This window comes from Candoia aspera, chromosome 1, assembly GCF_035149785.1.
Source record: "Candoia aspera isolate rCanAsp1 chromosome 1, rCanAsp1.hap2, whole genome shotgun sequence".
NCBI lineage: Eukaryota > Metazoa > Chordata > Lepidosauria > Squamata > Boidae > Candoia > Candoia aspera.
In genome coordinates, this window is record NC_086153.1 from 164494120 (window position 1) to 164515146 (window position 21027).

Here is a 21027-nt window from a genome sequence, read left to right on the forward strand (position 1 = left end):
GTCTCTTTTATAGCCTCACAAATTCTTTTTCACAGTCATAAAATATACTAGAAAGGTCACAAAATGACCAATCAGGTCTGCAGTAGCAAAGATGATGTGTTGTGTTTCTTAGTCCCAACTTCTCTGGCACACATTAAATGTGATTATTCATGTATGAATGTTTGTTTGTTTGTTTATTTATTTTCTATCCCGCCTTTATTATTTTTATAAATAACTCAAAGTGGGGAACATAGCTAATATTCCTTCCTCCTCCTATTTTCCCCACAACAACAACCCTGTGAGCTGAGCTGGGCTGAGAGAGAGTGACTGGCCCAAGGTCACCCAGCCGTCTCTCATGCCTGAGGCGGGACTAGGACTCTCAGTCTCCTGGGTTCTGGCCCGTTGCCTTAACCACTAGACCAAACTGGCTGTCTAATTATTAATAAGTTAAACCATTACATTAGATATTACTAATTTCAGTGTGCAACATAGCTAGATTCTTCCTGTACCCCCTCTCAGGTAGAGAATCCATTGCAAATTTCATTCTTAGAACAAAGAAGGGTTGTGTAAATCTTTTCTGAACCATCTACAATATTTTAAAACCAATAGCAGACCTATCCAATCTGAGCTGCAAAACTCCAGATTTTGCAGTCCAAATGTGATCGTTCAAACACCCACATTTCTCCACCGGATTGGAACAATATGTTGAGAAACAGGGAGGACAAATGTTTAAGTACATTAAACAAATTAATGTAGTATTGTTTTCATAAACCAGATTGCTATACAGAGTTTTATCTGTTACAGGAAGTGTTGCTAATCTTTTGTAAATACTTTAGTGTTTCCTGCCTATATTAATTCTCCCAAATACTTTTTAGTTCTGACTGCACTTTTATGGCATCCAAAAGAAATTCACCCTACAACCTCTGATCAAGATATTGAAGAGGAAAGGAACTAAGTGAACAAAGAGTGCTACAACTTCCTGGAATATGAGAACAATCAATTCCATTAAGTTGAACCACCATATACTATAGAGGCTCTTGTGTTCCCAGAAGACTTCCTTTTTTCGTTTTAGAAGAGCTGTCAGGCATCTGCAAATGTTTATAGAAGGTGGTTTAAAACAAAGAAAAAAGGAATGGACAAGTCTCTTGGAAGCTACTGCTTAAACATATGGTCATTCCCTTGGCTCCTGGACAGAGGCTGCCAAAATCTGGCTGATTACAAGGTGGCAACAAGATAGGTAAAATGCTAGGCCTCTGTGGCCTAACATTTAGTGACTGTTTAGAGAAGTGGTTCTCAAAGTGTGGCCTGTGGATCTTGGGGGTCCCTAAGACCCTTTCAGGGGATCTGCAAAGTCAAGATTATTTTTATAATAATACTGAAATGTTGTTTGACTTTTTCCATTCCCACTCTCATAAATGTAGAGTGGAGTTTTCCAGGGGCTACATGACATGTGATGAGTCATCACTCTAATGGAAGTGGAAGGCTAATGGAAATGGGTGCTCATGCTTTCTTGTGTTTTCTAGAATTTTCTAAGGTAGCAGATTAAGGGTATAAATGTGTGTGTTTTCAGGGTTTAACTCAGTTTTAGGGTTACATGTAATGTTAACATGTAATGGGTTCATTATTGTTATTTTTAAATGAATAACTAAATAAACCCACATAAACCAAAGCTCTTTGGAGTCCTCAATAATTTTTAAGAATTTAAAGGAGTATTGAGACCAAAACATTTAAAAACCACTGGTTTAGAGTTTCGTATCACAGGTCTAGCAATCCCAATTCGCCTGACATGTCTTAAGCCATGCCACAAAGATAAGTATTTTTTGCATTTATATATGGCCAGACAGATTTGGAGCTGAAGAGCTTCAAAAGTATAAATAAATTTATCTTTGAGCCAGCTGCTTATTTTTAACATACCCCCCCAAAAAAACTCAAAAATTAAATTAAAAATAGAGAAAGCAAATGTTGGTAGTAAGTGGTAAAGGACTACTTACCTGTAGTAATATTAATATGTGAAATGCTTACATATGAATCAGAGGTGTTTACCAAAACTGGGAGACTAAGGTTTTTGAAAAACCTTCTGAGGTCCTCCGGCAGTAAGGCATCTACAAAGTTTATCTCAACAGCAATCGTGTATTCTGGTGAAATGTCTAACAGGGGAAAGAAGTGATCTGTCATAATTTATTCTGTAATTAGAGTGACTCAGCCATGTCCTGCTATCTTCTCAATGACTGTCCATGTCAGAAAGCCTCAGGCCCAGGAGTCAGAAAATCTCTCACAATCAGCATATCTTTGCCAACTACTTTGTAAGCTACAGCTGGTACAGAATGCAGTAATGTGGGCAGTTATGTGCACTCCTCAATCGGTGCATGTTATACCTCTGCTCCAGGAGCTGCATTGGTTGCCAGTATGCTCCTGGGTTCAAATCAAGGTGCTGGTAATGAACTATAAAGCCCTTCATGGCACGGGGCTGGGTTATTTGAGGAACCACCTCTTCCCAGTTACATCTACCCATCCCATCAGGATCAGCAGGAGAGGCATGTGACGGGGCCTGTCCATGAAAGAGTGTCATCAGGTAGGACCCAGGAAGAGAGCCTTTTCTGTCATGGTTCCCACCCGTTGGAACATCAACCCCCCAGAGATTAGATTGGCCCCAACTCTGCTGGCTTTTCGCAAGACCTTAAAGGAGTGGTTTTGTCACCAGACTTGGGGATCCAGATGTGTGGCAGAGCCCATGCAATGGTTGTGTTAATTTGCTGTTCGGAGGTTTTTTGTTTGTTTTTTACTCCGGCTGCTGATTGTATTTGACTGTTTTTTTTATATTGTTCTGTGTTTTTAAATAGTTTTTAATTATTGTTAGCCAACCAGAATAATGAATTTAAGATGAGCAGCCATATAATAAACAATAAACAAGCTAACTAGTGTCCACTCCCACTTTGTTGAATATATTGCTAGTTTCTCCCATCATTCTAAGTTTCTGTCTCCATAATCTGCCACCCTTAGAATCTGTATCCTAAGTTCTCTACTCCATTCTGTCCCAGGTGGGAGGAGTAAGGATTCTTTGGTGACTGGGGGCTGTCACTAGATTTTTGCTAGAAAGTTTGAACATACTTTTATATATTTGATAGGATTACCAGATCTGGGCTGCAAAAATCTGGACAACAACTAGATGGGAGCAAAGAGATACAAACGGCTCGAGTGCCATCTGATGCCTTTCATATTTTTGCTCCAAAGAATTGGTACTCTTAGTCTTTGGTTGCATCATGCACTTGTTTTATCTGTTAGTCTAGTCAGTGATGACTTCTGAATTAAAAATATTCAGTGTACTTTACAAACATCTGAAGATAAACACCAGCCAGATCATCTTAACTAGTTGCAGCTTTTTCCGTGCTAGTATACTGTATCTCCATTTAACATATTATATCTCTACCACAAAAAGCATTTGTGTACTTGAGCTATATCCTATATCCTGTCTCTGCAGCCCCCAGCGTGATGCCCAAGCAGTAATGATCCCACTGACACCTTCCTTGATGGCTTTGGGATGCTCTGCCCAATTTGCTTGGGACTGGCCACCCCTCTGTTGCAATTCTTTTTTGAATGAGCAGGCCCTCTGTCACCATAGCAATGTGCTTTAACATTGCAAATGTTGATGTACCCGTCAAAAAGAGATGTTTTATATTTTTATTTTATTTATTTATTTTATTTTCTATCCCACCTTTATTATTTTTATAAATAACTCAAGGCGGCGAACATACCTAAGACTCCTTCCTCCTCCTATTTTCCCCACAACAACAGCAACCCTGTGAGGTGAGCTGGGCTGAGAGAGGGTGACTGGCCCAAGGTCACCCAGCCGGCTTTCATGCCTGAGGCGGGACTAGGACTCACAGCCTCCTGGTTTCTAGCCCGTTGCCTTAACCACTAGACCAAACTGGATATATACCTACTCTACCTCTCTATTATATTTAAAGACAAAAAAGAAGAAAAACAGCCACTCTCCCCCAATTTCATCACTCATTTTCCTCTGATTGCCTCCACACAGCAGTCAAGCAGAGAAGCTTTGGGTTATCTAGAGTGGGTTAGTGCAGCTGGTTAGGGGGCGGTTTCCATGAGGTTGCAAGAGGCTTTTGATTAGAGGGTCATCCACCCATGGAGATGAGATTGGTAGCTTCTGCTCATGTGTAGAGAGCAAACAAGGCAGAAATCAGATCATCCACCAAAAGCAAAGTGATTGTGCAAGTCGACAGTGTATCCAAGAACGAAGCTTCTGTCTGCAAGCAAAAGATGTTAAAGACAGCCACCTACCCTGACGCTTTTGTCTGTGTAAGTCTAGTTGTGTGGTGTTGTCCTCTGTTTTGCCCCACTTGCTGTGAATCTGAAAGACAGGCATTTTCCCTTTTGTAAAAAGAGAGAGAGTCATACATTGGGGGAAGGGTTTTCAAGAAGAACTGTAAACATTCACTCCTGGTAAATCAACCGCCTGGAAATTTCGGAGGAGGCAACGCTTACTTAAAACTCTAAGTGCTGGGGGTAGCAGACCCTCAAAAGAAGGGAACTTTCTAGCATTCCCAGTTGTGCTATTGGCCATGTGGTCTCCACAACAGTTTTAGAAAGACTTAAAAACAAGAAGCATCTGAGCTGCGATATCCAGGGCTGCTCCTTGGAGACTCGCTGCCACACATCAGCTTCTCCAACAGTAGCCTCCAGATATGCGGAACTACAAATCCTCGGAATTCCAAGCTACTTTGTCATGTGTAGGACCTGACACTCAGGCAGTGCAGGTACTGTATGGACACTGAAAGTACTCACAGGTGAGTAGATGAAGGAGCCCAAACTGAAGTCCCACGAAATCCGGGAAGAGGTGTGCACCCTCATGAGAGCGCTGAACATGGCTATCCTCCAAAACAGCATTATTTCCTGTGTTTGGTTGCTGCACCAAAGGAAAACAAGTTTTACTTATGTTCACAAAAAAGAACTTTGTTCTCTACCCAAAGTCAACCCAGAGAAATTAAACTTTCTTTTTTATTGTGAATCGGTATCTATCTTTCTGAGAAGATTTTGAGGTTGTGGGTGAAGATGACCAAAAATATTGATATTTTAAAGTCCAGAAGTTAAACAGTTTTTAGACTGAGAATTGCCTTACAACTAGTGTACCTGACTTGGGAAGTCTAGGCAATGTCTGAAGTGAAATTTATACAATTATGCTACAGTCTAATAATACCTTTTTCAAAGATACACTAACTAGGGTTACCAGATCCGGGCTGCAAAGGCAGCAAAGAGATTCAGAAGCTCTAATTCTAGCAGTCATCTCAATTTTTGCAGCCCAGATTTGGTAGCCCTCTATGAACAGAAGCACACTCAGACATAGACTATAATCTTGTTTTGGTTTCTTGGTGCCATCAAGTTAGTGTTGATTCCTGGTGATTGCCTAGGCAAATCCCTGCAGTTTTCTTGGCAAGCTTTTTGGAAGTGGTTTGCCTCTTTCTGCAGCTGAGAGAGACAGGCCCAAGGTCAGCCAGCTGGCTTCATGTCCAAGGTAGAACTAAAACTCACAGTCTGCTGGTTTCTAGCCTGGGACCTTAACCACCACACCAAACTGGCTCTCCAGACATAGAATAAAGAGATGAATTATGCCAGATCACAATGCATAGTCTGAAGCCATTTAGTGGCCTGCTAGAACCACCTAATGGAGCAGAGCTTAACACAGCTGAGAAGCTGCACACAGAAAAAGAATATTATCTTAGATAGCTTTAAAGAGCACATCAGAGAAACACAGGTTATTGATCTTACACACTCAGACCTCCCAAGCATAATCACACACTTAGACACAGTAAATTCAAAGTAAAGTAAAAAGAATCTTACTGACTTTATTCTTTGGTCCAGTTACATTCATCTTTGGTGAAAAATGAAGTTCCTTGTTTCTTCTGTTCTTTACCTATACTTGGTGATCTCTCAGCCCTATAGCTGCTAAGAGCTGCATGGAAGAAAGGGACAAAAATCCCTTTTGCATTCTTAGGCCCACCGCATGGCCCAAGATGAGGAGATAAGCAAAACATGCTTCTTCTCCGATGGTGAAGTAGGAAGAGAGAGAGAGGAAGTGGGAGTGGCAACAAACATTCTAAATAGCACGGAGAGTTGCATCCTGGGACAATTACATCCTGGGACAAACTCAATTTACATGCTAATGAGGCATGCCGGATTTGCCAGGACCTCCAACATAGTCAAGTGTTGTTCTACAAATAAATTCCCTCTGGTCCCAGAAAGTCAGCAACACTTTTGCCCTCTGGTGTCCCTTTCAACATGTCTAAACATTAAATCCTCTCCTGCCTCCTACATCCAATCTAGCACATTTCTGGATTTCTAACTGAAGTTGGCCTGGAAACTAACCAGGAAATCAATACCAAAAATTTAAAAGAAAGATAGGACTAACATACCCTGTTCAGTCAATGCCTACTGGCATGTTCCCAGTGGTTACCTGGGTGTCATGTTCATTGTTCCAATGGTTTGAATACATCGTAACGTTTCACATGTCACTTTCCTGTTCCGTGTCTGTCATTTGCAGGGAGGGGAATTTCAGCCGTGCCAGGCTGTAATCTCCTTGCTGTTCTGCAGGAATGTATGTTTGGGTTATGACATGTATTCAAGGTTACTTTCCCAGGCCGATGTGTGACGGTTGCCAACACCTGGGAGGGGGTGGTTACTATGGCGGGGTGAGGGTATTTAGTTTGTATTTCGCGCGCTTTTGCTTTATTCTCAGCCTTCTCTGTATTTGCATACTATTCCTTTAATAAATCAGTTATCTTTAAGCCCGGGGTTGTGAGACTGAGTATTTGGGATTAGGCAACCATTACACTGGGTTCCTTTTTCTTCAAGCATTTTCTGGTTATAGTTTAGTTCCTCCTAACTGTTACTTTAGTTACCTTGTGCCCAAATATATTTTAATAAACCCATGCTAAGGGCCAGGGACGCGGTGGCGCTGCGGGTTAAACCGCTGAGCTGTCGATCGGAAGGTCGGCGGTTCGAAACCGCGCGGCGGGGTGAGCTCCCGTTGCTCGTCCCAGCTTCTGCACACCAAGCAGTTCGAAAACATGCAAATGTGAGTAGATTAATTGGTACCGCTTCGGCGGGAAGGTAACGGCGTTCCGAGTCGTCATGCTGGCCACATGACCCGGAAGTGTCTATGACAACGCCGGCTCCAAGGCTTAGAAACGGAGATGAGCACCGCCCCCTAGAGTCGGATTCGACTGGACTTTACGTCAAGGGAAACCTTTACCTTTACCTTAAGTGCCAGTTACATAGATTAGGTCTGCTTTGCTGGTCAATGACTGAAATAAAAAGACTGACTGACTGACTGCTTAGGTACCTGGAAACTTCCAGGAGTCTTTAGACATGAGATATTTTATTTAATCAAACCCAATTTTAAAAGCAGGCCAGGCCTATTCTTCCTGAGCAAATCAGTAGAGGCAGACTGAGTCTCAGGAAGGTCCCATTAAAAGACAGACCACAAAAAACAGAACAACAGAACACCACTGGTTGTCACCGACAGATCAGCTTGAGCCACTCAAATGCATTATCAATACATTTCAGCCTATACAATGATACTGCACTTTCTTGGGCACTAGCTGAGTCAATACAGTCAATACCCCACTCTGAAGCAGATTGTCACAAGCAACAAGAAACAACAGAACAACAATGCCAACATGGGAACTGGACTTTGCCAAAAACAGGGTCTGCCCCCACATCTACCCCAACAACCCCATCACGGGCCCTAACAAATGCACACATAAGATTTTTAGCACGTTATGCTCTTCTTGACCTCTCAATGGCTTTCAATACCCTCAACCATGGTATCCTTCTGAATCAGCTCCTGTCATGGCCCAGGACTCAGACTCTGAAAAAGCTGCTGCAGCTGAACCAGTGGAATGTCAGCCTCAGGAGGCACCAAGCCAGGAATCACCTGAGACTGATCAAATACAGGCACTATCAGAATAGCTGGAGCAGTCAGATGATGATGTATGGCCTCCAAGCCCTTGGACTCGGCAAGTAGAGCAGAGAGCAGAACAAAGACACCCAATGAGGCTCTTTGCCAAACGAGGGAGTAACTCTCTTAATTGAAGACAGCTGCTGCGGCCTGATTTAAGAGGCAACCCTGACCCATGTTTCTCTGTTGGAAACAACCATCTGATTTCCTGCTCTGGTGTGTCATTCCTGTGAATCCTGCTTGTGAAACTCTGACCTTGGACTGACTGACAAACCTGACTTGGCTCTCTGAACTTTGGACTAGATTTTTTTTTTTATTAAACTTTACTGAAGTTTCAGAATACAGATAAAATACAAAATATAGAAAAGATTGAAGAAAAGACTAAAAGACAAACTAAAAAGTGCAGAAATAGTTAGAAAGCAATACAGAGTGACTTCCAACCTTCTCCAGCACAGATACAAATACAATGCATTATGCATTAATCTCTTACTCTAAATCAAACCTTAGTAAACATTTCTATAATCTATAAGAACTTAATCATCAAAACCCAAAATCAAAATTACATTTTTTTCAGGTACAAGCAGAAAGTCCAGGAGCTGTTTCCATGTAGAAACAAATCCAGCCAAATGTTTCCTCTTATCAATGCTGTCAGTTTTGCCATCTCTGCCAGTTCTATTAATTTACCATCCATTCTTCTACTGTGGGAATTTGTGTGTCTAGCTTTGGACTAGATTGTAACTACTCTTCTGCATGCTCCTGTTGAAAGCAAAAGTTTTCTTTCCAAGAGACTTTATTGATTTACATGTCTTCCCTTGTCTGCTGTTGTGTGCTGAGCCTTGAGTAAATTGATTTCCTCAGCTAGCAACTGTGTGCGTGTGTGTGTGTGAGACCTGAAAGAGGACAGCTCCGGGGGTTGGGTGTGGGTGGCACTATATTGTGCTGGTTCTCTTCCTTCCTCTGGGGCTGGTTCCAGGCAGTGTTTATTAGGTGGGAGAGGTCCTCCACTGGGCCCCTGGTTTGCAGGGTGCCACATGGTTTAGTACTTTCTCCTCTTCTGTTTAACATCTACATGAAGCTGCTGGGTGAAGTTATCTGGTGGCATGGGATGAAGTATCATCAACGTATACTGATAATACTTCACCCCATGAATGCTGATGATACCCAGCGTTATATCTCCACCCCAGGCCAACTAAGTGCTGCTATGGAGGTCCTGTCTTGGTGCCTGGAGGCTCAGTGGGGAAGCGCATTCAAACTTGCAAGATCAATGTCAGCCCTTCAAGGAAGACCAGACTAGGATGCCAGAATTATGAATGCTGATACTACTTTTACTATAAGGTTACAGAATGAGGGAGGGTCATGTCTGAGACACTTATTCAAACTACATTTCTGCCTTGGACTCAGATTTCGTTTATCTGACCATTATCTTGGTTGCGGCTCTTCCTCCTGTTTCTCAAGGTTATTCCTATTTCTCATTACAATGGGTCAGGAAGATGGGTCAGGGTAAATGGGCAAATTTCTTATGTTTCTTTAACTTCTTAGCAGTTTTTTTTTAAATAGTCATTTTAAAGAGAAAAAAGAAAGATACATAGAAATTACAAATGCAAGTATTACATGGAAAAGTTTGTAGAGTAATATAAGGTAAAATTAGGAGATGTATCATATTGGCATATGTGATCAGATCTTTCTTATTGTAATAGTCCTTGACATAGGAAGCATTTGACAGTGATGCTAGAGGTGAAATGGTTGGACTTACCCTTGCGTTTAAGGAATTGCAAATTTTAACAGATTTTCTCTTACATGTCCTTTCAAATTCTTGTCTTCTTTTGTTTGTCATACCATATATATCTGGGAAGTCCATTGGCAAAACCTGCTCCTTCTATAGTTGATAATTCTGCTTTTAGGAAAATTTATCCATTCTGTTATCTATCATAGACAGCTTGCTCTATTATATAATCTGAGATTGGGAAAAGCTATTCCACCTCTCTTTAAGTCTTGCAAAATTTTGAAACTTACCCATAAGTCCTAGCCAGGAAACTTTTCAGCTTTTCCACCTTTCAAGATCTTTATTTCTTTCCATAGTTCGTTATAATCATTTTGAAATATGTTTTATTGCGTCCTGTCAAGTAAAGTCCTAAATATTGGACTTTTGTTGTCTTACAACCAGTCTCTTTTTTCACAACTTTTTTCCGCCTTGGAAGTTAAACGCTTTATTATTTTGTTGTGGGCTTTTTTCATTGATTTTGTATCTGGAAAAGCAACCAAAATCTTTGATTACTTTCATCAATTGTATAGTTTTGTGGTTTTATAATTGTTAATACTACATCATCTGTTTAACATTTTATCTTGTATTCGTCTCCTTGAATTTTGATTCTGATTATCTGTTTATCTTTTCAGATCTTGCTCACCAAGACTTCCAGAACAATTTCAGATCAAAATGGGGAGAGTGGATACCTTGGCCTTGTGCCTCTGCTAATTGAAAAGCTTCTGGAGAGGGTTCCATTCACCGTAATCGTTGCTGTTTGTTGCTCTCCACCCATGTTTTGAATTCTTCTCTGGGAAGCATTGTGTTTATTTATTAATTTATTTTATTTATTAATCAAATTTATCAACGCCCATCTCCCAAAAGGGACTCTGAGAGTTTAAGACCTCTAGTAAAAAAAAGTCTGTTCCAAGTGGTCAAAAGCTTTTTCTGCATTCAGAAATACAGTATTACTGCTGTCTTATTTTTCTCAGTGTTGGTGAATTCTAGTGCATTTATGAAAAATCTGCTGCTGTCTTTCATCTTTTTGGAATGTGACCTGTCTGATCTGTGTATAATTTTGGGGATGTACTTCCTCATACATTCAGCTAATACAATAGTGAATATCTTGTAAGCAACATTCAATAAGGAAATTGGTCTATATTACTGAGGTATCTTCAGGTTGTTCCCTTTTTTTATACATGCCTTCTATCATGTATTTGGTATTGTTTTTGTTGTTTCAATTTCATTCATTGTCTTCAGTAATGATTCTGCTAGTTCCTCTTCTAGCTTTTTGAAATATAGTGCTGTCAGCCCATCTGGGCTGGTCACCTTACCAATTTTAACTTTCTTTATTGCTTCTTTAATCTCTTGAGTTGTTATAAATTTCTGCCCTTCGGACAGTTGCTCATGCCCTGATCACCTCATGGCTGGTTTATTGCAATGTGCTCTACATGGGGCTGTCCTTGAAGACCACCTGGAAGCTTCAGCTGGCCCAGAATGCAGCAACATGAGCAGTGGTGGGCATGCCTCAGTATGTCCATGTAACTCCTTTGCTTTGCAAGATGCACTGGTTGCCAGTTTGCTTCCGGGTGTGATTCAAGGTGCTGGTTGCTACCTGTGCAGCCCTCCATGGCATAGAGCCTGGTTACTTGAGGGACTGCCTGTCTCCCATAGCACCTGCCTGGCCAGTTGTATCTGGCAGGGTTGGCGCTCTGAGTTCCATTGATTTATTTATCTATTAAACAAATTTATATGGCCACCCAACTCACACACGGTGACTCCAGGTGGCTTACAGAATTAAAATCCATAAAAACAAAACACCCCCCCCACGGCAGCAGCAAACACATTCAAATTAATCACTAGATTAGCTCCAAAGTGACCTGGGGTCCCCAGGCCCGCTGACAAATTCACATCTTCAGGGCCCTCTGGAAAAGGAGCAAGGAGGGGCCAATCTTATCTCTGGGGGAATGATGTTCTACAGGAAGGGAGCCACTGTGGAGAAGGCCCTTTTCCTTGGTCCCACTAGATGTACTTCCCTAACTGAAGGGACCTGCAACATACCCTGCCTCCCTGCTCTGGTGGGCCAAGTAGATGTGACTGGGGTAAGGCGGTCCTGCAAATAACCCGGTCCCAATCCATGAAGAGCTTTCAAGGTGATAACTAGCACCTTGAATTGGACCAGGAAGCAAACTGGCAACCAATGCAGCTCCCACAAAAGAGGTGACACATGTACAAATTAAACAATGCCACCTATCGGTGTTTCAAAGTCTCTTCCAATTATAATGAGTTGGAGGTTCATTTATACTAAATGTCTTTATTAGCTAACAACTCCCTCCTGTTCTAACTACTTGTTGAATAGAATAAACTACTTCCAGGGCCAAAGGCCATACTTCCCAGCAGAGGGTATGCGTCCTCAACCTGTCCTCCTGACTCTACCACTTAGTTCCACCTATTGATACAATTGGGACCCCAGAAATGTGCTTTCTCTGTAGCAGCGCCTGCCCTCTGGAATGAGGTTCCCCCCGAAATTCAAAAGGCCCCCACCCTGCTGGTATTTTGAAGGTCCCTGAAGACCTGGCTCTTTGCCCAGGCCTTTGGTGCAGATGACTGACTCTCCTTTCCTCCTTTGTGTTCCCCTCCAGGTTTGTTTTCTTTGCCATCGTTGTTCTGTCTTGTGCTGTTTTTTGTGGGGGGGGGGGGGTTGTATTTTTTTTGTTCTTAAATGTTTTTAACAGTTGTAAACCACCCAGAGTTGCTGGGAGTCACAGGGCATATAAAATTAATAAATTGTTGTTATTAAATTTGCTTAATATTTCTCTAAGTTCTTCAATAAATTCTTTAGGCTCTGAGTATTGAATATATGTTTTCAAATTTCCTTTGTCTATTTTATCCTGGAATATTGCAGGAAAAAAATTGCAAGTTCTTCTGCTATTTCCCATCTTCCCTAACAGTTTGTTCTCTTTCTCTGTTGCTGTTATCATCCTTCTTTCTCTCTCTTTTCTGATGTGATATGACAGGTTTCCCTGCTTTGTTTGCATTTTCAAACTGATTTTGTTTGGCATATTTTATCTTCTTTTGGAGTTCTGCCATTTCCAATAAATTCAATTGTTGTTTAACTTTATTTAATTCTTTCAGTGCTGGTTGACCTGGACTGGTTTTATTAAACTGTTCTAATTCTTTCTGTGATTTCCATCTGTTATGGTTTTTTTTCCTGATTCTTTGCAAGTCCTTATTAAGATTCCTCTCATATAAGCTTTCCTTGTCTCCCATATAGTTGTGTCTGATATCCCTGTTGCATTTTTTTATTTTTTTATTTATTTTTAATTAATCCTACTTTGCATTTTTGTAGTATGCTTTCTTGAAAACTCCAGTGTGGCAGCCATGTACAGAAGTATACTCTATAGACAGATTTTGGTTAAATTGAAACTGACATCAGACTAACAAGCAGTTTTGCCTGGATAAGCCATTGAAGGATGTGTTTCATGGCTTGCCTTCTTCCTGGAAAGTTGGGCTCAGAAGGTGTGCTTCGAGTCCTTCTGTTTCACCTCATGGTCATGTTGGGTGTCTAAGCATTCCACCTTATTCCCATGCTTGTTGATGTTAAACCCAGAGATTTAAACTGAAATGCAGTTGATGTCTGCTCCTCTTTTCTTTTCCACCTTCAAGGAAAAAAAATGATAGAGTAGCATATTCCCAGGGGGCATTTATTTGTTTATTTAAAAGATTTGTATGGCCGCCCACCTTAGAGCATAACTCTGGGTGGCTCCCAACAATAATCTCAAGGACGCTATAGCAATACAGAACAGATGTTTAGTTCATTTAGAAAATAGCGATGGCATAATGTAAGAAATCATAGTGATATGGGAAGATGTAATTGTGAGGAAGTGGATGACAGATATAGTTTTCTCTTCAGGGGTATCTGCTCCAAACGTAGAGGTAGTTGGACAAAGAAAGGTGAGGATCAAACAATGAAAGGGCAAGACAACAAGATACAGAAGACCTATTTAGACTTACTTGGGGCTGGGAAATATTTTGATATAAGATGTGTCTTTTTATCTCAGATTCAACCTTTTCAGACATCCTACCTTTCTTCAGCTAAGGGAAAAGGCAGGATGGCAAGTCCACGTGGAGCAAGGCAGGAAGCAATGGCTTCCTACTTCATTTTGACTAGACTGCCTTTGTCCATGCAGGAACAGATGCGAGCCATGCACAGGGGAGCTGATAATGCAACTGTTGGCCCTTATGGAGGACAGGGAATTACCCTATAGAGCCGCACCCTCTTGCATCATCTAACATGCTGAGATGGGTCAAACTGACCTTTAGCTAGTTTCTGTGCCCTTTGGAAACAGCATTATGAAACTGGAAAAGATGTGAAAAAGAACCAGAATGATCAAAGAATGGAAGACTTTTGGGGGTGGGAGTGGGATTTACTTCCTTATTTAAATAAAACACAATAAAAACAGGGCAGAAAACTGTTCAGGATTAAAACAGAACAATACAAATGCAGATTTTCATGAGGGACATTCAAGAATGTCAAATGCTCAAATAGAAAACCAAGTATTCACCTGGGGCTGCTGAACAACAAACTGTGGGAGCCAGCCTGGTCCTGGGGGGAAGGGCTTTTTCAAGCTATTGTATTATGAAAGGGAAGGCCTTGTCCCCCATCCCAGATAATGCATTTTGGCCAGCCATTAGATCCTGAAGTGAGTTTCCTATCCACCTCTTACTTAATTACTTATTTATTTATTTATTGTGTTTTAATTAATAACAAAAAAGAAAAAAAATAATACAGATGGAGATACATACATTGTCATAAAGAGGAAAGAAACCATAAAAAGTGCTTTACAAAAAAGTAGAAAAAGTGCAGCAAAAAAATCCACATCATAGATCTTAATATTGGGGCAGAAACATATTAAGTGTAGTGTTAAGTACTAAAGTCCAAAACCATCTAAAGCATCCTTCAAACATCAGCTGCAGCCTCTGTCTCATCTCCAGGAATGGATCCAGATAAAGCCCCTGCAGGAATCTATACAAGAAGTTATCCGAGCATGGACTACTGTGGCCAGGCCATCCCTGTTCAGGAAAGACTAGCTGCCACAGGCCACATGATGCCCAGTGGACCCCCAAGATTCCTTGGGTCTCAGATGAATGAGGTGAAGGCAGGAAAACACTGAGGTCACACACCTGTTCTTTCATAGGTGTTTACAGAATCTGGGACTTTTTAGTATAAGAAAAAGGACTAATAATGGAGAACATAATCAATGTATGTAAAAGTAGGCATGGTTTAGAGAAAAGAAATAAACTTTGTGTTTGTTTGCCCCTCATAAGAACCAGTGGCACTCAATGTAATTGAGTATTGAAAATGTCAGGACATATGGATGGAAGGAAGGAAGGAAGGAAGGAAGGAAGGAAGGAGGGAGGGAGGGAAGGAGGGAAGGAGGGAAGGGAAGGGAAGGGAAGGGAAGGGAAGGGAGTTCTTTACGCACACTACATAGTAAAACTATAGAATTTGCTGCCACCAGTGATAATGATTGTCCCCATTTTAAGTAGCTTTCAAATGCAAATTCATGGAGGTTAAGGATATGAACCCCAGTACTAAAAATAGTAAGCTTCCAGTTGCCATTAGTTGAGGAAGAGGAGGGTGCCATTAGTCTTGCAGTCTTCACATTGGCATCTGGTTTGCCACTGTGGAAAGAGAAAGCTGACCCAGAGATATGCTTAATGCTCTGCCATCTCTGGTATGATAACAATCAATCAATATTTCATTACGGTCACAGACAAGAATTACAAATAAAATACAAATGGTACAAATACAAAGAAAAATGCATTAAAATGAAATAAAACTAAACATGATAATATTAATGGTGCGATCAGTGGGCAATCAAAGTCTGCCTAATTTTACAGACAGTACAGTATAACAAAATTAAGCCATGTTCAAAGAAACTGAATCATACTGATCAGATAGCAACAGCTGTACATAAAAAAGATCAGAATTTCCTGGGTATTTTATCAAATAGGGAGTTATAAAATGGGGCCATGAGTCCTTATAGAAGGTACAGTATAGCAGGACATGAGCTGTAGTTTCAACAGCCCCTTGTCCACAGGGACACAATCTCAGCTCATATGGAACTTTTTTGTACCAGCCCTCCAAAACTGCTGTGGGGAGAGCACTGTAACAAGCTAGAGTTAATGCCCTTCGGAATTTGGAGACAGTTATATGATGTAAGTATCTTGCTGGTTTATAAAAATGGGCTTGACTGCTCAGGCCAAACACCCATTGTCATATGTTACAACCTCAGGGACTGATGATTTTTATTCCTATTTCCGTGACTTCTCACATGGTGCTGATTTTTGTACTGAGAGGTGCCTCAGTTTAGTATCCAGAGCAATAGCAAAGAACTATTGCCCTCAAACCCTCAGAAAGCACGCTGAGAGCTGTAGGGAGAAAAAGCTATTAAATTTAAGCCTTGTGCTTCTAAAATGAAAGGCATTCTGTTGATGCATCTCAAAAGGAAATAGTTATTTTTGTGATAAGTCACAATTCCTCTGGTTTCACCTGGCTGACTTCCCAGTGTCTCACACAATGTAAACCTTCAGTACCAAACAGTCATTTATCCTCATCCAGTTCATTAAACAAATATGAAAATCTAGTCAGTAAAACATAGTAATAATTGGACTTCCCCTCCCAGTCAGTGTTCTCATTTTTTTCTGCAATAAAAACACAGATAATTTTCACCTGTGCAACTGAGTTATTTTATAGGGGTGGGGGGAGGGTGGCAACATATGGCCATCCAAATGTGATTAGGATTGATGATCATGGAAGAGCAACAAAAGCCTACCCTTGACTCACAGGGACAAGAAGAAATATGCTGTCTGTCTGTCTGTCAAACAACACATTCAGTGCAAAGCGTCTAGATTTCTATAAAGATGTCTAAACCATTCTCTCCACAGATATATTTCTAGGATGCTGCTTAGGAGAAACTTTTTTAGTCACAATGGCCTTTGTTGTAAGTATAAAAGAGATGTAGAGTAAGTAAAATTTAGTTATTTAATCTGCAGTTGTATGCATTACTCCAGCTGCATTTCTAAGCATAGTTAATCATCATGAGTAAGGCCCATTGAAACCAAGGAAGCTTACATCTGAGTAAAATTTCATAAAACTGCACTGTTAGTTGGGAGGAAATCCCACTGTTAGCTGTGAGTAAATTATGTCGCAACATCCTACAAAAACTACGGATGAGAAAATTTTTAGAAGAGAAATCAAATCTATCAAAGCGATAATTCCAAAGGCAGGGCCAAATACAGCAAAACTTGCAAATATTCTGGAGTTTTAATTTAAAACGCATGCACGCATGCATGCACACACAGAGAAAAATCAAAGTCCCTTTTTTTAAAAACTATCAAAAGTTGCAATCAAATTTCAGATTCAGAGAAAGGCTCAGGAATATGACTTTCTTCCTAATCCGGCTCTTTTTCTAAAGTATCTTTATCAAATGGCTGATTTCCAACGTAATTCTGATTTTTGGATGTCTATAAAGAGACATGTCCCACTGATTTGTCCTCAAATGTCAGCCTCATCTAGAAACTTGATTTCATGGATGAAGGCTCTTAATGTGCATATCTCCTACAAATCCCTAATCCGTTCTTATTTTCTGGCCAGATCTGTCACGTTCTCATCTGTATTAATCTGAGCGAAGGCACAAGAAAGCTCTGTCCACTTTAAATTCCAGCACTGCCTTTCTTCCAAATACACAAATTATGTACACAAGCTTCCTTACCTGCCAGTTTGCCCTGGGCAGTTCTCCCAAACAAAGCTGCGGTGGTTGTATATCCCTTCTCCCGTTCAGTGCTGTGATCCTTGTTCTGCTCCAGACTGAAAGGAAGTTACACCAAATATAGCCTGTTCATGAAACTGAATGGGGCGTTGCTGCTCAGACAAGAGCTAAACACAGGAAGAAAGTAAATGTCACTGTCCCTCAAGCAAGAATTCTGAGTTTCCTGATGCCATCTGTATGGCCAGGAATCCGTCCTTCCCAGCACCTGATCAATTCAGTTCATCTGAAGTGATTAGGGATCCTTACCATCGGCATTATCTCTGGAATGTATAGCGATGAAGACATTTGTCATCGTTTATTGCTATTATTTTACAAGTAGGATAGAAGCTATAACTTAACAGAGGATGTAAAGTAGTTGCTATTCTTTTGATTTTGTTTATGCGTTTCAACTCTATTTGTAACAAGGCTTAATTAAAAGGTGATTACTGATGTCAATTGGAAATAGTCAATATCCTGATAATACATTATTAGTATCCCTGACAACAATAATATAAAAATTGAACACATTTTTTCCACCACCACCCCTCTTGGAAGTAGGGGAAATGTCTCTGTTTTTAAACAGTGTATATCCTGTGTGGTGTTTTTACATCGACAACCAGGAAAAATCTTTACTGGGACTTATCAGAGATAGGAGGCCAAATGTTATTCGATGAGGTTGGAACCCTGTATCAGGAACTGTATACATAGACCTTTGCGCTTTAGATGACTTCTGTACTATACACAGCGCATTAGCTTTAGGAGCTATCCAGATCCTGGTGCTCAGTGGTTGCAGGAAGGAATAAATGGAATCTATCAGAATGTTATATGCAGTCCACCTTCCCTTAAGCTCTCAGGCCATAGAGATACAGATGTTATATTATGTCTACAGCAGTGTTTCTCAAACTTGGCAACTTGAAGATGTGTGGACTTTGACTCCTAGGATTCCCCAGCCAGCCACACTGGCTAGGGAATTCTGGGAGTTGAAGTCCACACATCTTCAAGCTGCCAAGGTTGAGAAATACTGGTCTACAGTGACCGTAAGTCCTTTATTATAAAGGGCAGTCCTTTATTTTGTTGGAGGTCCCAGCAAATCAGCATGCCTCATTAGCATGTGGATGAGTTTGCTCTAGGATGCAAATTCTCTATGTGCTTCCAGAGGAAGCTGTTTGTTGTCCCTCCCACGTTCCTTAGTCTTCCTCCTTCCTCCATTGGATAAGCAGGATGCAGCATGCTGCTCTTTCATCTTGGGCCATGCAGTGGGTGTAGGGAAGGAGTTTCCCCCTTTTCCATGCAGCCTTCAGCAGCAATGGGGGCTGAGGGTAAATTAAGTTTAGGGAACAGAAAGAAGAACCAGAAAAATCAACTTTTCTTCCGAGATGGATGTAGCTGGACCAAATAAATCAGTAAGACTATTTTTACTTATTTTTGAACCTACTTTGTCTAAGCGTGTAAATCTTTATGCTTGGGTGGGCTAAGTGTGTAAGATCAATAACCTGTATTTCTCTAACGTGCTCATTAATGCTATTTTAGATAATATTCTTTTTCTGTGTGCATCTTTCGCTGTGTTAAGCTCTACTCCATTCAGTGGTCCTAGCTGTCTATTAATGGTTTCATATTTCAGAAAGCTGTCCTATAGATTTATTTTTCAAAAACTCACTTTTGTTCTTTATTTTGGTCATTTAACTTTTACTGTACAAATGGCACCACCTAATGCACAGTCTTTCACATTCATGTGAAAAATATGGAAATTGAATTGTCATTTTAAAATAAATTTACATATACTGTTTGTAGACATTTTTCCTAGAAAACTTTTTGTAAAGTTTTTCTGGGTTTTGCTCTTGAATTTACCTTTGTAAAGCAAAGTTATAAGCATAAAGAATTAAAATGTTTTATCCTTATGAACTGCTTTCAGATTTGCCCCTTTTTCAGGTTTGTCCTTTATTTTTTTGAAGAAAATATGGTCACCATAACTATGTCATACTCCTAGGATGAAACTGGTCATACAGTGCCTGCCTCCTGGGGTTAATGTAACTAAAAGTAAAACATGAGTCCAAAAGATGTGACTTATCTCTAGACTAATGACATATTTCTTACATACAGGATGCTGTTTCATTTATACAACTGGCTTCAGTTGGTAAAGTTTCCAGTCAGGGTCATTCCAACAAGACAAATGCTAGGTTGGCACCGAAGTAAAGAAAGAATGACAAGTCTTAGCGATTTTATTATAGATTTGTAATGTTAGTAATCATTGTTTTTCTGTGACAAAGCAGACGGGCTCATGTCCAGCAGCTGAGCCTTTCAGTCTTTGCAGGCTCTGCAAGGGTGCTGCTCATCAGCCTCTCAGAGGGAATAGCTTATTAATATTTTTAAAGAGTTTTACTGAGTTTGAAACAAAGATAAAAGCTACAAGAAAGCAAAAACTACAAAAAGAAAAAAGAAAAACTAAAAAAGTGTAAAACACAAGAAAAAAGAATTTTGAAAATTACATAAAGAAGTGACTTCTGACTTTCAACAGCAAGAATATACAGCAATTTCCATAATCAATCCCTTACTTTATATCAAACCAAGATCACATTATTTCTATAAATCCTTCCATTAGCACATATACAAATCACTAATGCAATTGCTCCTTCACCTTATATATATATATAAAAGAAATATATATATAAATTTCTAAATCAACTTCCCTCCCCCATAAAACATTTATTTAATTATTTTCTTCCTACCACTATTCTATATATTTCTGTCTGCTATAATAAAAATCAAATTATAAAAACATATAAATTGTCTACTTTTATAATTAATAACACTACAGCAACCTTAACCCTATTAAACCTAAAAAACAAGCTATTATTATTATATCTTATAGATACCTTATAAATCTTACAAATCAAACAAACCTTTAAAAAGTCCAGTAAATCTTAATCCAAATCATTAAAGAGAAATGAAATCATAATAGCCTCATTATCAATCCAATTACACATTCTTAAATTTTTACCCCACTTCAAAATATACCAAGACATTACACCCAAGGCATTTTTCTTGCAAAAATCAAACAGCCCAACTGCCCCCATTAAAAACTCAGACTTCTCAGCAAAAAACCTCCCACAAAGCAGATTCTCTTCTGTCCCATAACATTCCCTCAGAAAAACAGCTCTTCTTGTAATCTGCAGCTCAGATTGTTGCTTTAACCCCTTCAGCACCAAAATGTAGTCTTTGTCTGGCATTACTTCAGTCTTTCTGTCAGTAGAAAGATCTTCATTCTTGTCAGAATCGTCATCTTTTTCTGTAACATCTTCATCCAGATGACACACTTTAGAAATAATATCTTCCCCAATGTCCCAAATATTCTGCAGAATAGCCTGACAGCAATCTGAAAAGATCTCTTTGAAGGTCTGCTTAAGCTCACAATGGAACTCTGAAAGAATCTCCTTGAAATCCTCCATGTTTCAGGCAGTAGATTATGGCACCCCCTAGATACTTGACTTGTGTGGATAGGAGTTAATGAGTTAGTGAAA

General features: G+C 40.0%; 1 protein-coding gene across 1 annotated transcript in view; it reads right to left on the minus strand.

Moving 5' to 3' along the window:
- ADGRF5 (adhesion G protein-coupled receptor F5) overlaps window positions 1–17556 on the minus strand; it is a 48540-nt gene extending 30984 nt beyond the window's left edge. Inside the window, exons 1-4 of the mRNA XM_063317681.1 lie at window positions 17474–17556; window positions 4783–4903; window positions 4279–4348; window positions 1971–2126 (exon numbers count right to left, since the gene is read on the minus strand). Of these exons, the coding sequence (XP_063173751.1) occupies window positions 1971–2126; window positions 4279–4348; window positions 4783–4884 (328 nt within the window). The 5' untranslated portion in view covers window positions 4885–4903; window positions 17474–17556. The remainder of the gene's footprint in view (window positions 1–1970; window positions 2127–4278; window positions 4349–4782; window positions 4904–17473) is intronic.
- Between the last annotated feature and the right edge of the window lie 3471 nt (window positions 17557–21027).